This window comes from Chiloscyllium punctatum, chromosome 6, assembly GCF_047496795.1.
Source record: "Chiloscyllium punctatum isolate Juve2018m chromosome 6, sChiPun1.3, whole genome shotgun sequence".
NCBI classification, from domain to species: domain Eukaryota; kingdom Metazoa; phylum Chordata; class Chondrichthyes; order Orectolobiformes; family Hemiscylliidae; genus Chiloscyllium; species Chiloscyllium punctatum.
In genome coordinates this window covers 51,408,723-51,427,983 of record NC_092744.1, presented here as the reverse complement: position 1 = coordinate 51,427,983, position 19,261 = coordinate 51,408,723, and the positions used below count along the sequence as shown (strand labels likewise).

The following is a 19,261-nucleotide window of genomic DNA, read 5'->3' as shown; positions in this document are numbered from 1 at the left end:
ATTCAGCAATGGCCAGCTCCTGACAGGGCTTCTGCAAACGTCCTGTACATTTTAACTTCTTCCCAGAAATTGTGTGGATAGGGTTAAATTCCTGCTTTATTTGCTTTACATTGATAATTTATGTAAATATGTGGATTAGTCCATTTTATGTTGTTTAGTATTTCTCTCTGTTTAAATAGAACAGACTTATAATTACTGCTATCTTAATACCATACTTAAAGAAATATATTTATTATCCCAAAAGTAGTAAAAGCAACAAATAGTGACTTGTTTTTGCTTTTCACTGTAATTAAAGTCATTGGTTAAAAAGACAACCTGAGCTAAATATGCCGTCACAGCCACTTTAATAATTCTGTTAATTAACATGTTGGAAAAACATTGATTAGTAGACTTGCCTAGTCACCACAACAAATGAAAATGTTTAAGTTAATCAAATAAAACCATGACCTAGCGTTTCTTAATGTCAAATGGTAAATCTCTGCACTAATGAGATGGAGGAACTTGCGATCTCATCTGAAGTTCAAACCTATGATCTGAGGTCCAGGCAGTGGTTATCTGAAAACCAATGACATTCACTTGGGGTGCATTATGGTACTCGTAAAATTAATAAATACATTTGTTGACAGTCAGTGAACACTTACATATGTGAATAATATAAAAAAACCACAATGCTGTGTGAACAATGGAATTAGCCATTAATACTAAAAAAAAGAGAGAACTATGGTGGATGCTGGAGATCAGAAATACAGAGTGCTGGAGAAACTCAACAGGTCTGGCAGCATCTGTGGAAAGAAAAACAGAGTTAATGGCCAGTTTGGCTCTTCTTCATAACCAAAGAGAAAGGTGGCAAGGTAGAAAAATTGGGAAATGGGCATGTGGAATAGAAGGTGATGTGAAAAGGTGGGGGAGAATAGAGAACACAGGATTAACCAAACAGAAGACCAAGGGATTAATAGTTGTATAGAAGAGAGATAGGTTCAATGTGTATTAATGGTCAGCTTTAATAGCAGAAAGCAAAACCAAGAAATAAAACATAGGGCCAGGTTTGGGGGGGGTGGTGGTTCAGCTGAATGTGGGGTAGCGAGGTTGTGAATCCCATCATTCCAAAAGGATCACACCCGGATCCTCTTCTCTATTAATCATCTTCAACATCGAATCCCTCTCCCATGGTACATTCCTATGCAATTGTAGGAAGTGCAACACTTGCCCTTTTACCTCCTCACTGTCCAAGACCCCATCACTTCTTGCAGATGAAGCTGCAATTTATTTGCATTTCTGTCAATCTAGTGTACTGTATTTGCTGATCAGAATACGGTCACCTCCAGATTGGGAGACTGAACGCAGACTAAGTAATCACTTTGTGAAACACTTCCTCTCAGTCTGCTTGCATGGCCCTAACCTGCTGGTTGCTTGTAATTTTTATACCTCACCTTGCTTTCAAACTGTAATGTTTGAGAAAAAAACCAATGGAATAGGACCTCATTATCTGACACCTATACAAACACAGATACATTTATGGCACTCGTTACTATTCATGTTTTTGGGCATTAGAGTTGAGAATGTGGTGCTGGAAAAGCACAGCCGGTCAGGCAGCATCTGAGGAGAAGAATAAGGACCCTGTGAGGTGATGTGTCCCTAGAGATTTAGTGACCTTCCAATCTCATCAGAATAATGGAGGCCTCAAATTAAATTTACAGAAGGAAAGATCCTCTTACTCTTGCTTGGCATCTTGCAAGACAGAATCATCAGTCACAGGTCCGAACACCAAACTTGCATCTGTGCCTTCCATTGCACCACTTTAAAAAATATTACATAGAAGCACCATTACATTTATGTTCATAATATGCTGTGCAATGTGCCTTTTGAATAGAATCCTAAATTTAATTCCAGTAGGAATGCACATTGAAAAAAAATGATAATTTGAGATTAACATTCATACAAGTCAGGATCCAATAACAATGAAAATAAGTGATATGTTGTTGTTCATTGGACATGTATTGAAAGAAATTAGCAACTTTCCTAAAACGCATTTGTAGAATTAGCTTGAAATAGGTAGAAGAAAAGTTAATGCCGCAAGTATTTCTTTACAGGAAATTGCTTTAAACTTTAATTCATTGGAAGTTCAAGCAAGTGAAATTATTATTCTAAGGTGTTGGCACTGTAACTAGCCTTAGATTATGTCATTGTCAGATGAGATAACTGTAATACTGTAATAATTGATTAGATACGTAAATCATCGTACTACAGCAATACATTAGGTTTTTCAGTTAACTTTGCTTAATTAAATCCTTGCTGAAATGTAACAATTGATTCGGATTTGGAAGTAGAATAGATGTTACTTTAGTGAACAAACCTACAGTTAAATAGTTTGATTAAGAATTAGACCTCTTAGGCCATACAGCAAGAGCAACAGTACAATTACAAAGGAAAAAGAAGAAAGACAGCTTTATTTTTATTCTCTCATGGGACATGGGTATCTCCAGTGTTTATTGCCCATCCTTAGTTGCCCTGAGAAGGTGGTGGTGAGCTGCCATCTTGAACATGTGCCATAGGTGGAATGCCATCAGGGAGGGAGTTCCCAGGATTTTTATCCAGCAACACTGAAGAAAAAGCAGTATGTTTCCAGGTCAGGATAGTGAATGGCTTGGTGGGGAACTTGCAGGTCATGGTGATCCAATCCACCTGCTACCCTCACTCTTCTACATACTAATGGTCATGGGTTAAGGACCTTTGGCAAATTTCAACAGTGCATCTTGTAGAGGGGAAACATTGCTGCTGCTGAACATTTGCAGTGTCAATCAAGTGAGTCACTTTGTCCTAGATGATGCCAAATGTCTTGAGTGTTGCTGATGCTGCACTCATCCAGGTAAGTGAGGAGTATTCCATCATATTACTGAGTTGTGCCTTATAGATGCTTTGAAGACTCAGGAGGCAAGTTACTTATTGCAGGATTCCTAGCTTTAACCTATTCTTGTAACCACAATATTCATATGGCTAGCCTAGTTCAGTTTCTGGTCAGTGATAATTGCCAGGATGTTAATAGTGGGGGAATTCAATGATAATCATGCCATTGAATGTCAAGAAGCGATGGTTAGGTTCTCTTTTGTTGGAGATGGACACTGCTTGACACTTGCATAGTGAGGATGCTATTTTGCAAGAAAGAAAGAGAGGATAAAAAGATCAGCTTGAAATGTTGGAATTAAAAAAAGAATATTCTTGATCCCAATGGATATCCAGATGATAGATGATCTGTCTCCAAACCAGGTCCCAATGGAAAGCTGTTAATAGAGTTATAAAGTCATAGAGTCATTCAGCATTGAAACAGACCCTTTGGTCCAACTCATCCATGCTGACCAAGTTTCCCAAAATAAACTAGTCCCACTTGCGTGCAATTGACCCATAACCTTCTAAACATCTCCTATTCATGTACCTGTCCAAACCTGTCCAAATGTTGTAACTGTACCTGCATCCACCACATCCTCTGACAGATTATTCAACATACAAATCTCCCTCTGTATGAAAACATTTCCCCACTGATTTAAAAGGGACCTTTCTCCTCTCACCTTAAAAATATGCCCCCTTAGTTTTGAACCTCCCCATCCTAGGGAAAAGACCTTTGTTATTCCTCTTACCTATTCCCCTCATGATTTTATAAAACTCTATAAGGTCATTCTTAAACCCCCTACTCTCCAGTGGAGAAAGTTCCCACCTCTGTTTCTAACTGAAACCCTCCAAGCCTGGCAACATCCTGGCAAATCTTTTCTGAACCTTCTCAATTTAATAATATCCTTCCTTTCGCTGAGTGCAAAATTTAATAATGCACAATATATAAATTTCTCAATTCACATTTGGCTGGACAAATTAACGTGCTGGACTCTTGAAAAGAGCTAATGATGGACCCTTTGAATTTTTTAAAGACATATGGATGATAATTTCCAGAGAGATCCAGCAGCTTTCAGCCTTTGAAAGGTTATCTGCAGACATCAAATGTCAAAACAACGTGAAGATTTGGACTAAAGGCTTTACCCAAAGACCTTGCTGTAACCCATTTAGGATATTTGTTGTCCTTTGAGAGACAAAATGTTCAAGAAGGGAACACAGAAGTTGCCTCTAAACTAGTTCTAAAGAGTAGTGGTGCTGATGCAAAAACTCTATGTATAACTATCAAGTGTGGGCGTCATTGTTTGAAATTAGAATTGATAAAATAAATTGATATGAGTTGCTATTTCAAAACCTATACAAGAATCAACCAAGTTTTCATTTAAAAATAAAAATAAATGAAAACACTGAAAAGCAGTCTAGTTGCTTCTTCACTATATAAAAGTTTATTTTGAGGAGAAACACTTAGGACGTCACGGCCGAATAACATTGCTATTTGAATTTCAGATAATGGTGATATGATGAAATATTGGGTGGAATAATTTTACTTTAGAAATAAATTGCAAATGAAACATCTGACAGGTACAACCTCTCAAAGCCAGCAGCCTCGGCACGGAGGCTGGGAATCTGACCTTGTGAACTGTCAGTGATAGAGTGCCAATGTGGTTCGAATGAGATCAAGGTTCACCTGCAGCACAGGAGTAGGCTGGCAGGCAAGTTTGAAACCGTTAATTGCAGCACCAACTCAAATTATCCAGGTAAATTAAATTTAATATACTGAACTAGAATTAAAAGACCCCTGGCATACTCTGAGAATGTCCAGTTTTGGGATGGTGCCAGCTTTTATGAGGCTATTTTGAGCAAGTTATCGTGTAATGCATAGAGCCCAGTGGAAATATTTAATTTGTGTTTTAAAGATGTGGGAATATTTTATTGGGCATCTTCCAGTTTTTTGTGTGAAAGGATGGTAAGTAAAGGGATGGACAAAAATGAATAAATTGTTTACATGAAGAGATAGAGACAAGAAAATAATACCATCAAATGGGGATTCGAAAAAGAAAATCTCAGTTCAACAGCATATCTCAGTCTGGCATTAAGGTACGTTCTACTGAAAAGGTACAGCTATGACAAATAAACTGATTGGCAAAGATAAAAACATCGCCCTGAGAAAGATACGAACCTTTCAAAGTAATTGCATCTGATCATACATAGGTCATTACCCGAGACATCAGGATCATGTAAGGGGAGATGATGAAAGACCTTTAGACAAACATTCATACCCTCTTGACCTTTCCATAAAATTACACAAAAGTTCAAGAATACCTTGTATGGGAATTACTAGTGTTAGTGTGCAGATGTAATTTGTTAAGTAAGAAACAGCTAAAATGGAAGGTGAAACTGCACTGAACAAGATAACTCAGACATACTTGGTTACTCAACAAACAATGTAACATTAAAAGTTGATGAGTCCAGTAATGGGATAACTTTAAAAATAAATCATGAAAACATGAACAGATATTCATTTGAAAAACTGCTTTAAAACAATCAGGATCGAATATAACACACTAGCAAATGGTCAGAAACAGCAAAATTAACAAAGACAGGTTCTGGATCAGAACAACTGAAGCCCAGACAGAAATAATATTTATTAGGAACTATTCATATCATTCACAGAAGTGAGAAAAGAGCTGGAGAATTTTTTAAGTTGAGGCTTTATTTATTTTTTGAAACGTATGCACCTATGTGATAACAGAGGGGCCTTGTTGGGATTATAAATGCACAGGAGTTTGAGGAAAACCATTCAGTACATTCACAAACTGCTGGCCATCGTGAGCATTCAAATAAGAATACATCATGTTTGTTCAGGCTCTGCCTATGTCTGATAAAAAGGACTCAGAGGTATTTAATCATTAATTTGATAAAGATAATCAAATGGAAGTGGCCTGGACATGCAAAGCTGTTTGGAAGAGCTCATGAAGTTTTTGCCAATTATAAGTCTTCTGCAGATTATAAGAGAACAAAAATGGCTATTCTTACTACTGACAAGTTGGTCTGAGGCTTACAGGTAGACATTTTGGCACTTTTAGAAACAGTCTGAGCAGATTTTTACAGAATTTGAAGAAATTTAATTTTGGATGTTGGAAATAGGCACTAAAAATAGAGTTCCTAAATGACTTTAAAATTTCAGTCCCTGCATCAGTGAGAACTCATATAGACAACCAGAAGGATTCAACAGCCAGGGAGGAAGCAAGGGTTATAAACTGGTCTGCAAGCCAGAAACCTTTCTGTGTAACATTCACAAACCTGGGAAGGTTAGAAGTTAGGCGGGTTAAAAGAAGACACAAAGTCAAGTATAAACAGGGAGAGCTGGGAGCACAGCTGGATGTTCTTTTCAACTCAGACAGGAATTTGCTGAGACTGGAAGTCACACAACTTTTTACATTGTCACAAGGTAGGACATTTTCATGCAGATTGTTGAGTGCTATGGGGTAAACGCATGGGATTTATTAGGGTACACCAGGTTAATGAGGATAAAAGGATCCTGACTGAGGGACTACAATCTAAGTTTTAACTCTAGCTGTAAGGCCAAATATGAATACTGGTGTGGATGCAGGTAAGGTGAACAAGGTAGCTGACAGCTACAGGGAATTCCTATGAAAAGGGAAAATAACTCCTTTTCCTCAAGTGAAGTGAGTAAATCTACTATTATATCTAGGGATACAAGAGCACCATAGCCCTTTTGCCAGGGAAAGGCACAATGTTTTCAACAGAGAGAACACTGAATGCCAAGGTGTTCGTAAATGGTTTTGGCAGAGAGTACAGTCATACCTTTGTATCAGGTGCACATGAGGTGTAATTTAGTGTTTGAAACACTAACTGTCACAGTTATCCATAGTTTGTCTATAGATAGAGTTGATTTACTCCTGAGGAATGATTTGGCAAAGATAATAGCTTCTCCATTGGCCGTGAAAAGGCCAAGATGTCAGAGAAAAAGTTCTCAGACTTTTCCTTCACGTGTAGTGATCCAAGCCATTGCTAAACAAGTCCCATCTTCAGAGGCCAAAATGGCATCGTGGACAGATATTTGACGATCTGAAATTTTCTTTGGGAATCTGGATAATCTGAAGGACATGTTCAGTAAATCTTCCCTTATTAAGGCTCAGCAAGCTAAAGCAAAGTTAAGTCAAGTAAAACAATCTGCTCGAACTGAAGCTGAAGCTAAAAGACTTCAAGAATGTTTCTATATTAAAAAGATGGTTCTGATGAGTAAAGGAGACCACTTCACAGGACTCTGGACAAAGACCGAATGGCAGTTCATCACATAGCAGTGCCCCTCAGATGTCATCAAAAAATATTAAAGACAGACCATAAAGGTCCTATGGCAGGGCATGCAGGGAGCCAGAAGACCAAGCACATATAAATCATCATTATCATTGGCTAGTAATTCACAAGGACATGGTGCAGTTCTGTAAAACATGCCATGTATGTGTCAGATTGTGAGAAAATCACAACATTCAAATTTCCATATCAGTTTTTGGGGAATCATTTAATAGGGAGTCAGTAGATGGTGTGCAACCTTTACCGAAAATAAAAACAGGATGACAGTATATCCTCATTGTTATGGATATGGCTACATGGTTCCCAGAGGCCATTTTCTTGAGAAAAATTTCTCCCAAGATTAACAGAAATTAAGCCAAGGCTTCACTCAGTATAGACTACCGATTGAGATTCATGGTTCCAATTTCATTTCTAGACTTTTTCAGGAAGTTATGAGTGGTCTCAGTGTAACACAGTTACATACCAACCACAGAATCAAAGAGTGTACCATCATACCATCAAATGACGACAGAGTACTGTCATGAATATTGCTATGATTTGAACATTCTTTTGTCTGCCATTTAGGATTCATCAAATTGGTTTTAATCCTTTTGAATTAGTTTTTGGACAGGAAACAAAAGGACCTCTGAAACTAAGGAAAGAACAGTTTTAGAAGTGAGATTGAATCTTCTTTGGTAGATAATGCATCTACTTTCTGAAATTGGTTTACAAGACTCTGCAAAGTGGTTCAGGAAAAGCTTAAAAGGAACACCACAACGAAGAAACAAACAGCCTAGCATGTTAAGACTCAAGCATTCCAAACAGAGGATGATGAAGATTAATCACTGAAAGTGGCCCAGACTGAATAGTTGGTTAGCTCATTTGGCTAGATGGCTGGTTTGTGATGCGGAATGATGCTAATAGTGTGGATTGTCCTTCTCAATCTTTCCCTTTGCCTGAGGCATGGTGACCCTCAGGTTAAACCATCTGTTGTCTCTCTCTCTCTAGTGAGAGAGCAGCCTTATGATCTGCTAAGACAATGGCAACTTTACTCTTTACAGAGAGTAGTCAAAATGCTTTGTTAGTATTTGATTGACATCCCAGATTACCAGAAAAGAATTAGTTATGTAACATCAATATGTTGAAGCAATATCACTGAAGGAATTAAGCAAGCATAAGGATGTCAGGTAATAAGGATAGCAGAGGATAAAATGGATAGTGAAAATGAGGCAGAAGGAAACGAGACAAGTTCCCAAAGTAAAACTCCCCATATCTGGTTAGCAAACACTGAACTATTAGGGGATTAGGTGTTATGCTTTAATACTTAGATACAAAACAATGAGGAACTGTAACACTGCTCACAAAATTTAAAGGAGTACAGACAAATCAGGATGCATGATTAGATTAGATTCTCTACAGTGTGGAAACAGGCCCTTTGGCCCAACAAGTCCACACCGACCCTCCAAAGAGCAACCCACTCAGACCCATTCTCCTAACTAATGCACCTAACACTATGGGCAATTTAGTACAGCCAATTCACCTAACCCGCACATCTTTGAACTGTGGGAGGAAGCCGGAGTACCCGGAAGAAACCCACGCAGACATGGGGAGAATGTGCAAACTCCACACAGGCAGTTGCCCAAGGCAGGAATTGAACCCAGGTCCCTGGCGCTGTGAGGCAGCAGTGCTAACCACTGAGCCACAGTGCCGTAGTTTGGACTGAAAAAAATATTGACCTTTGTCACACCAGACAGTCTTTTCCAATGCCACAAGATGCCAGTCAGGCTAAAAATGTCCCAGTGATTTTCTAGAGACTATTGACAAAGTGATAAACCATGCCAAAAGTGAGTTTTCAACAGCACTGGTAATTATCTAGGACATATAGTAGGGTAAGGATAAATGTTACCAAGAGCAGAAAAAATATAAACATGGGGGAGTTTCCTGTCCCTTAGACTGAATGAGAGGTCATAAGATGTTTGGGGATATTGGTTAATATCACTACTTTATATCAAGCATCACCATACAGCCTGCTAACGAAGGATGGGACTAGATTGGGTTGGGATATCTGGTCGGCATGGATGGGTTGGACCGAAGGGTCAGTTTCCATGCTGTACATCTCTACGACTCTATGACTCTATATCAAAAGTGTAGTCAGGAGAATGCCAAGCATTTTCTGCAAGGCTAAAAACAATTTTGATCAATGAACCAGTGTTGACTGATACAAATTTAACTAAACCCTTAAAAGTAACAATTGGGGTTAGGAGTAGGCACAATCCTCTTACAACAAGATGGGTAAGGCATAGAGAACCCAATGGATACTTTTCTAAAACAGCATGTCTGACTATTTTGATAGAGTTTAATAATGCAGCCTTATCACATACAAATTATTCACGTTTCTGAAAAAAGATTGTTGTCTAGAATTTTACTTTTCTTTCAATTACCTTGATTGAGTTTTTTGAAGAAGTAACAAAGAGGATTGATGAGGGCAGAGCGGTGGACTTGATCGATATGGACTTCATTAAGGTGTTCAACAAGGTTCTTCATGGTAGGCTGGTTAGCAAGGTTAGATTATATGGAATACAAGGAGAACTAGCCAGAACTAACTAGATACAATACTGGCTTGAAGGCAGAAGACAGAGGATAGTGGTGGAGGGTTGCTTTTTAGACTGGAGGCATGTGACCGGTGGTGTGCCACAAGGATCGGTGCAAGGTCCACTGCATTTTGTCATTTATATAAATGATTTGGATGTGAACACAGGAGGTACAGAAGGTTACCTCAGAGTACAATGGGATCTTGATCAGATGAGCCAATGGGCTGAAGAATGGCAGATGGAATTTAATTTAGATAAATGTGAGGTGCTGCATTTTGGAAAGGCAAAAGAACATAAATACTTAATGGTAAAGTCCTAGGTAATTTTGCTGAACAAAGAGACCTTGGTATGCAGGTACATAGCTCCTTGAAAATGAAGTCACAGATAGATAGGATAGTGAAGAAGGCAGATGGTATGCTTTCCTTTATTGGTCAGAGCATTGAGTATAAGAGTTGGAAGGTCATGTTGGAGCTGTACATGACATTAGTTAGGCCACTATTGGAAGATTGTATATAATTTGGGTCTCCCTAAGGATGTTGTGAAACTAATGGTAAGGTCCTAGGGAGTGTCGCTGAACAAAGACACCTTAGAGTGCAGATTCATAGCTCCTTGAAAGTGGAGTCGCAGGTAGATAGGATAGTGAAAAAGGCGTTTGGTATGCTTTCCTTTATTGGTTAGAGTATTGAGTACAGGAGTTGAAAGGTCATGTTGTGGCTGTACGGGACATTGGTTAGGCCACTGTTGGAATATTGCATGCAATTCTGGTCTCCTTCCTATCGGAAAGACGTTGTGAAACTTGAAAGGGTTCAGAAAAGATTTACAAGGATGTTGCCAGGGTTGGAAGATTTGAGCTATAGACTGAACAGGCTGGGGCTGTTTTCCCTGGAGCGTTGGAGGCTGAGGGGTGACCTTATAGAGGTTTACAAAATTATGAGGGGTATGGATAGGATAAATAGACAAAGTCTTTTCACTGGGGTCGGGGAGTCCAGAACTAGACAGCATAGGTTTAGGGTGAGAGGGGAAAGATATAAAAGAGACCTACGGGGCAACCTTTTCGCACAGAGGGTGATCCATGTATGGAATGAGCTGTCAGAGGAAGTGGTGGAGGCTGGTACAATTGCAACATTTAAAAGGCATTTGGATGGGTACATGAATAGGAAGGGTTTGGAGGGATATGGGCCAGGTGCTGGCAGGTGGGACTAGATTGGGTTGGAATAGCTGGTCGGCATGGACAGGTTGGACCAAAGGGTCTGTTTCAATGCTATACATCTCTACGACTCTATTTACAAGCATGTTGCCAGGGTTGGAGAGTTTGAGCTATCAGGAGAGGCTGAACAGGCTGGGGCTGTTGTGCCTGGAGAAGTGGAGGTTAAGGGATAACCTTATAGAGGTTTATAAAATCATGAGGGGCATGGATAGGGTAAATAGACAAGATTGTTCCCTTGGCTTGGGGGAGTCCAAAACTAGAGGGCATAGGTTTAAGGCAAGAGGGGAAAGATTTAAAAGGGACTTGAGGGGTAACTTTTTCACACAGAGAGTAACATGTATGGAATAAGCTGCAAGAGGAAGTGGTGGAGGATGGTATAATTGTAACATTTAAAAGGCATCTAGATGGGTATATGAATAGGAAGAACTTAGAGGGATATTGCTCACGTGCTGGCAAATGGGACTAGATTATTTTAATATACCTGGCTGGCATGGACGAATTGGACCGAAGGGTCTGTTTTCCTGCTGTATATCTTCTATGATTCTATGACCTGAATACTAAGATGGATGCACGGTTTAATTAGTCACATATAATTTATTTTATAAAGTCCACATTTTGGAATGAAATACATTTTTAACTGTCATTTCATTCCATCAAGGATGGAGATGTTATAAATCTGATTCTATTCATTTTTTTTTGAGGATTCACGTTCAAGAAATTGTGAATATTAGTTAATTTGTACTTTTGCAAAGATGCCTGGACTTGGCTTGTTCCATGAAGATTACTGAAAGGATATTTTGGACTTTTAATAAAAATACTTGCTGGAAGAGACAGTTAAGCTAAATAAACATTTATAGACTGAGGAACTACTTGGACTTGTATTAAAAAGCCGCCACAAAACTCGACTTACAGATGTCAGGAGCTTTGGATCTCTGTTTGAAAAATACAGTTGTGTTGCAGCCTATGAAGAGAGAAGGCACTGAACTTATCTTTCTCACCATTTGAAAAACCCTTTTTGGCAGTCCAGTGTGAGAATTGGAAAGATTGATGCAGCCATTCCTTTGAGAAGCATCTAGAAGATAACTTCACGATATCTGCTAAATGAACTGCTTCTGACAAAATTTCAGTGACAACTGCAAGTGTCTAGAGACAGCCTTCATGTGAACCAGGACACCAGACTAAAAGCCATCTGGCCATATTGGTATTTTGGTAAAATATTTAAATATATGTTGTGAGCATGGAGTAGTGGAATTACAGGAAGACTTCCAACTTAAATATCAATAAATTTTAATAAAACTTACAGAAATAGCAAGGTGAACACGAAAAGTAATGGCCCTTTCTTGAATTGAGAAAAAAGGTCAAAATGGCATTGGAATGATAGTATCTTTCATATACAGGCTCATTTGATACATACAATAAGAACATCTGATACCTGAGCATCACAAATATCAATCATCATTAAAATAATCAGTGGGTTTGAAGGACAGGGAAAACTGATCAAGCTAATGTGAACAACACTCCTTTATTTGCATAGATCTTATTTTTACCAACTTGATGTAAATTGCTCCATCAGTACTCAGCAAATTAATGATTAAATCAAGTTAGCAATGCTAAAATGTAAAGAGCTTGTGGATGCTAGATGTTCCTTTAGCAATAATTGACAGTTCTGCATAATAAACCCAATTGGCAATAAAAACAAATGGTAATTGCCAGAGCTATTCTTCACCTTCAGCAAATCAAGAGAGTAACTATGCCACGGAAGAAATGTAATTTACTTCCCAATTTCACATAACCATACTGAATCCCTGGGAGCTCAGTAGCACTTCCAAGGCATTTTTTTTAAACAGAGAGAACTTTAGGTTCAGTGGGCAATATGTTCCAAATTTCTGCACCACTGCTAGAGGCAGTAAGAGGCTGATAAGAAAGTAATGGACTACTTCCTGTAATTTTATTGTTATTGAACACCATATCTTGAAAGCAAACTATGATATGTTGGCCTTAATAATAACAAGTAGGCAGGAAAGCTTTAGAATGAGAGAGATTTCTTGGATATCCTGCCCAATTTAACAACAGGATCCGCTTTAATAGAAATCCTGTTTACCAGGAGCCGCCAGCCAGATAGTAGACAGGCTAGCAGTCAGAAGGTAGGCTAGAAGTTTGGGTTGTAAACAGGGTTCTGATACCATCAAGAACAACTCACTAGAATGTCAGATTAATGGCAATATGTCAGTCAGATCAGTCACATTGTACAGGGGCATCTTACATGTTTGTTGGTTTGTAAATAGAATCAGCAGTTCTATAAAGGCACCTTATGGATCATGTGTGTGTGCCTGTGTTTATTTAGAAGAGTTAATATTTGTATTTTCATATTTATATTTTGTTGAATAAATTTTCTTTTTTTCAATATCTAAATAACATTTATGTTTATTAAAAGAACTTAGTTGCCAGATTTTTTTAATATTCTGAAGCTGATAAAAAAAAAGTATTCATGATTCAGAGATGCCGGTGTTGGACTGGGGTGTACAAAGTTAAAAATCACACAACACCAGGTTATAGTCCAAAAGGTTTAATTGGAAGCACACTAGCTTTCGGAGCGACGGTCCTTCATCAGGTGATTGTCTGAAAAAATATGTAATTGATCATATTGGTAACCAGTGAAACATTTAAACATATGTTGTGACCATGGAATGGTGGATCTAGAGCAAGTCAGTATAACGGTCTCAATTCCCTTGACCCACGAAACACAACTCTCAAGTGTTGATAATCAAATGCACATCAAAAGCCAGTACAGACTCATTAGGTCGAATGCCCCTTTTCTGTACTGTAAAGTTCTGGAATTCTATGGAAATATTTTAAGGAAGACGCAAACGTCCAATTTAAAGAGTGAACTGCCTCCTGAGAATGGATTAATCACCCCATCTTGACTGCATAGTTAAAACAGAGAGTGGATGCAGTGGAGGTGAATCAGGTTGAGATGCTATTTTCTTTACATTCAACCCCTGCTGCCCCTTGGAAAATAGAGGATGGTGGCATAGCAAGGGTATGACTTCTATACTAAAAGGGCTGTGAGAAGTTTGAGGAGAGGGAATAAAATGGAAGGAAGAAGACTACTATCCAAGTTTTCAAATCTTGGCATGCAAGTGCTGCCACTTAAAATTAGAGAACAGAAAGATCCCATGATGGGAGAATCAGAAAAAAAACCATTACATTTGGTAGCACAGGCAGCATGAAAGCATGTTGATGTATTGTAGTTCTTACATACCCCGAGGGCACCTTTTTTATGTTGAACAATGTTCAATGCACTGCTCAGGTTTGCAAAGGTAAATGAATAAAAGAACAACTGACTGAATCACAAACAAATTCATGGGTATTCCTTGATGCTTTCTTCAATCACTTTCAAAGTGTACACCACATCACGTCATCTCTCCTGGAAAGAAAGTCGGCTTAGATTGTGTGCTAAGTACCTGTGTGGCCCTTGAAAATATATTTGGCCTCAGAGGCAAGAGGATCATTGCTGAAGCAAGTTAATCCTTTTCAGATCATGATAGCAGATGTTGCTGACATGCCTGATGTCTGTTGTTAAAGTCAGAAGGACAAAATAAAGGCCAATTTTAAAAAAGAAAGCAAAAGCCTTTACCTGCTGGCAACCACCAGCTCATGGGGAGGGAGTGGATCCATGCGTCTGAGTTTAGTCTCACGTTGAATACTGGCAGATTTATCAAACCGTTTAACCTGCAGACAGAAACTCAAAATCGTTTTTGTCTATGTTCCTTCGCTTCAGAGATTTTTGAAGTTTCAATTCAAATTTCAAGCTCTCTAAAACCTGTTCCAACTTAAGTACAAATAAACTCAAATGTTTGTCCTTAGTGACCATTGTACTTAAGAAGCCCAGATTTATCACTATAAAAATGGCAAAAATCTGATTTGGTATTAGGGGTAAACATTAGAGGTGAGTACAGAGCAGAGGTCTGCATTGTGGTTATGATGGATCATGGCAGGTAAGTACAAGGCATTAAGTGACATTCAGCTTACTGAGGGCCTATGGGGGTGGTGGCATTGCAGGTATGAAATTGTATTAGGTAGAGGGACAGAAGGTTTATGAGGTGGTAGAGAGTAGTGTTGGTTGGGTATGGGGAATGTGCGTGTTAAGGAGGAATAAAAGATGGTGCGTTGTTTTTGATTTAATTAATTTTGTGAAGGCCTTTATTTGGCCGACCATTGAGTGACACCATCCTCCTCTATCTGGACCTCTCCATCGCCATTAATGACGACCGACTTGACACTGACATTTTTTACAAACCCACCGACTCTCACAGCTACCTGGATTACACCTCTTCCCACCCTACCTCCTGCAAAAATGCCATCCCGTATTCCCAATTCCTCCGCCTCCACCATATCTGCTCCCAGGAGGACCAGTTCCACTACAGAACACGTCAGATGGCCTCCTTCTTTAGAGACCGCAATTTCCCTTCCCACATGGTTAAAGATGCCCTCCAATGCATCTCGTCCACATCCCGCCCTTCTGCCGTCAAACCCCACCCCTCCAACCGTAACAAGGACAGAACACCCTTGGTGCTCACCTTCCACCTACCAACCTTCGCATAAACCACATCATCCAAAGACATTTCCGTCACCTCCAAACGGACCCCACCACTAGGGATATATTTCCCTCCCCAACCATTTCCGCTTTCCGCAAAGACCGTTCCCTCAGTGACTACCTTGTCAGGTCCACGCCACCACCCCCCCCCCCCCCCCCCCCCCCACCAACAACACACCCTCCCTTCCTGGCACCCTCCCTTGCCACTGCAGGAATTGCAAAACCTGCGCCCACACCTCCCTCCTCACCTCCATCCAAGTCCCTAAAGGAGCCTTCCACATCCATCAAAGTTTTACCTGCACATCCACTAATATCATTTATCGTACCCGTTGCTCCCAATGCGGTCTCCTCTACATTGGGGAGACTGGACACCTCCTAGCAGAGCGCTTTAGGGAACATCTCCGGGACACCCGTACCAATTAACCCCACCGCCCTGTATCCCAAAATTTCAACTTCCCCTCCCACGCTGCCGAGGACATGCAGGTCCTGGGCCTCCTCCACCGCTGCTCCCTCACCACCCAACGCCTAGAGGAAGAACGCCTCCTCTTCCGGCTCAGAACACTTCAACCCCAGGGCATCAATGTGGATTTCAACAGTTTCCTCATTTCCCCTTCCCTCACCTCACCCCAGCTCCAGCCTTCCAGCTCAACATCACCCTCATGACCTGTCCTACCTGCCTATCTTCCTTTCCACCTATCCACTCCACCCTCCTCTCTGACCTATCACCTTTATCCCCACCCCCATTCACCCACTGTACTCTTTGCTACCTTCCCCCACCCTCCTCTCTGACCTATCACCTCCACTCACCTATTGTACTCTATGCTACTTTCTCCCCACCCCCACCCCCCTCTCATTTATCTCTCCACTCTGCAGGCACCCTGCCTCTATTCTTGATGAAGGGCTTTTGCCCGAAACGTCGATTTTCCTGCTCCTCGGATGCTGCCTGAACTGCTGTGCTTTTCCAGCACCATTCTAATCTAGACTCACTGAGTTTCAGAGTTGTGACATCATGTTCTGTACAAGACATTGTTGAGGCCACTTTTGGAATACTGCATGCAATTCTGGTTGCACTACTACAGGAAGGATGATGTTAAGCTAGAAAGGGTGCAGAAAAATGTTACAAGGATGTTGCTGGGACTGGAGAGTTTGAATTACAAGGAGAAGCTGGATAGGCTAAGACTTTTTTCCGAGAGCATCGGAGACTGAGGGGTGACCTCACAGAGGTTTATAAAATCATGAGGGGCATAGATAAAGTGAATAACCAAGGTCTTTTTCCAGGGTTAGAGGAATCCAAAACTAGATGGCACTGGTTTAAAGTGAGAGGGAAAAGATTTAAGGAGCCTGAAGGGCAACTTTTTCACAAATGGGAAGTGCATGTATGGAATGAGCTGTCAGAGGAAGTGGTAGAAGCAGGTACAATTATAACATTTAAAAGACATTTGGACAGGTACATGAATAGGAAAGGTTTATGGGGATATAGGCCAAACACAGACAAATGGGACTAGTTTAGTTTGGGATACCTGGTCAGTGTGGATCAGTTGCACTGAGCGATCCGTTTCAGTGGTGTATGAGTCTACAGCACTTATCTTTCACACAGCACTAGTGCACAGAGGAAGGCATTGACCCCTGCCTGTGTACACGGCTGATAGCTTCCCAGCCCCCACCCCCCTCTCATTTATCTCTCCACTCTGCAGGCACCCTGCCTCTATTCCTGATGAAGGGCTTTTGCCCGAAACGTCGATTTTCCTGCTCCTCGGATGCTGCCTAACCTGCTGTGCTTTTCCAGCACCATTCTAATCTAGACTCATTGAGTTTCAGAGTTGTGACAGCATGCTCTCGGAAAAAAGTCTTAGCCTATCCAGCTTCTCCTTATAATTCAAACCCTTACAGACTGGAGTGAAAATCCAACAGGTCAGTTTTTCTCAGATTTGGTTTACAAAGCTGGGATAGGACCTGTTTCTACACTCTCAACTGGGATTGAAAATTAGGGTGAAATTTGTTGATGCTATACTTGCTGATACAAAATTTAAGCTGTCATTCAATTACAAATTCATTACATTGAATTTATGTTCTTAATTACCTAAACATATACATATTTTATAAAGTAATAAAAAGGAAGTTTTACAGTTGACTTGGCTCAGGATGAGGCAAGTCCTGTCTGCTGGCAACATCCACGTGATCTATCAGGGAAGAGAAAATACACAGAAGTGTGAACATGTAGGTGTGAGGGATCCAAATGGATAGAATGGGAGGAAATAAAAAAGACAAACCTATGTTTTGCTCTCAGACTAAATAATAAAAGTATTACCTCCAACCCTTTTTTTTGATGATGTTTCCAAGTATGACTTCTGCCCTGAAACAATATAGAATGAAACAGAATTAATGTTACATCTTCCAACAGTCATCATTATACTAACACATGGCTAAACAAAGTAAAAATATAAATTGATACCAATGGGACTTGTTATATTTGACCACCTGGTTGATGTACAATGCAACAGGAGAAATGCTTAACCAACTAAACTCTTCATTAGGAAATATTTAACACAAACATTAAAGGTACAAATGTCATTTTTATTTTCCACAGAAAGCCCTCAATTGTTCAAAGGGTTGCCCAGTATGTGCCGATTGTCATTTCAGCAATAATACAAAATCTTTTTGAGAAATAAGGGTCTTGAACTTTCATTAGTAGTTTATACAGAAATGTATGGAGGTTTGCATTTCCCAGTTCTGCTCTATAATTTAAAAATTGACAGAGGCCAAGGCAAAGTGTAAATTATTACAAACTTGGTAGATAGAGTCTCAGGGACTGGCAAAGCCTAACTTCCCCCAATGGGGCCAGAATAAGCATTTGTGACTTCTCAAATAAAGTCCTAAAATATAAAAATCACATATTCTGACCCTGACTATTCTTCCCATTGGACTGGAATGAAAAAAACCAATCACTTCTCTGTTATGGTCACTGGTTAAAATGACACACAGACCACAAATACATAACTGGAGCCTAAACTGCATATTTAAAGAAAAATTCCACTTACATTTAACAGGTGTCTGTTTCAATTCATGTAAAATCAGGTAATAATGAGACCTGGTGTGAAAAAAGCTTGACCTTGATGCCTAAGACTTAACTACCCAGGAGGTGAACTGGGTTAATACCCATGTGTATTGCAAAGTTTGATTGATTGATTTTTTGTCATGTATACTGAAGTACAGTGAAAAGCTTTGTTTTTGAGCAGTAATGGCAGATCATAAGAAGCAAGGATGTACAGGTCATAGGGTGGGAACAAACTTAAACAGAGGCATAGGGGTTGCATTGAGAGTGTGGTGCTGGAAAGACACAGCAGGCCAGGCAGCATCTGAGGAGCAGGAGAATTGACATTCCAGGCATAGGCCCTTCATCAGGAATGAGGCTTGTGGACCAGGACACAGAGATAAATGGGGGGGAGGGGGAGGTGGTGGGTGGGGTTGGGGAGAAGGTAGCTGAGAATACGATAGGTGGATGAAGGTGGGGGAGAGGTGCTAGGTCAGAGAGGAAGGTGGGGTGGATAGATGGGAAAGGGGCAGTGCCGAGTTGGAGGGTTGGGTTTGGGATAATGCGGGGGGCGGGAATTGAGGAAGCTGGTGCAATTTACATTGATCCCATGTGGTTGCAGGGTCCTTGAGGCAGAA

At 40.1% G+C, this 19,261-nt stretch overlaps 1 protein-coding gene across 1 annotated transcript in view; it reads right to left on the bottom strand.

Moving 5' to 3' along the window:
- Nucleotides 1-19,261, bottom strand: part of kcnab1a (potassium voltage-gated channel subfamily A regulatory beta subunit 1a) — a 245,506-nt gene that overhangs the window by 66,995 nt on the left and 159,250 nt on the right. Inside the window, exon 5 of the mRNA XM_072572651.1 lies at nt 17,901-17,945. Coding sequence (XP_072428752.1) covers nt 17,901-17,945 — 45 coding nt within the window. The remainder of the gene's footprint in view (nt 1-17,900; nt 17,946-19,261) is intronic.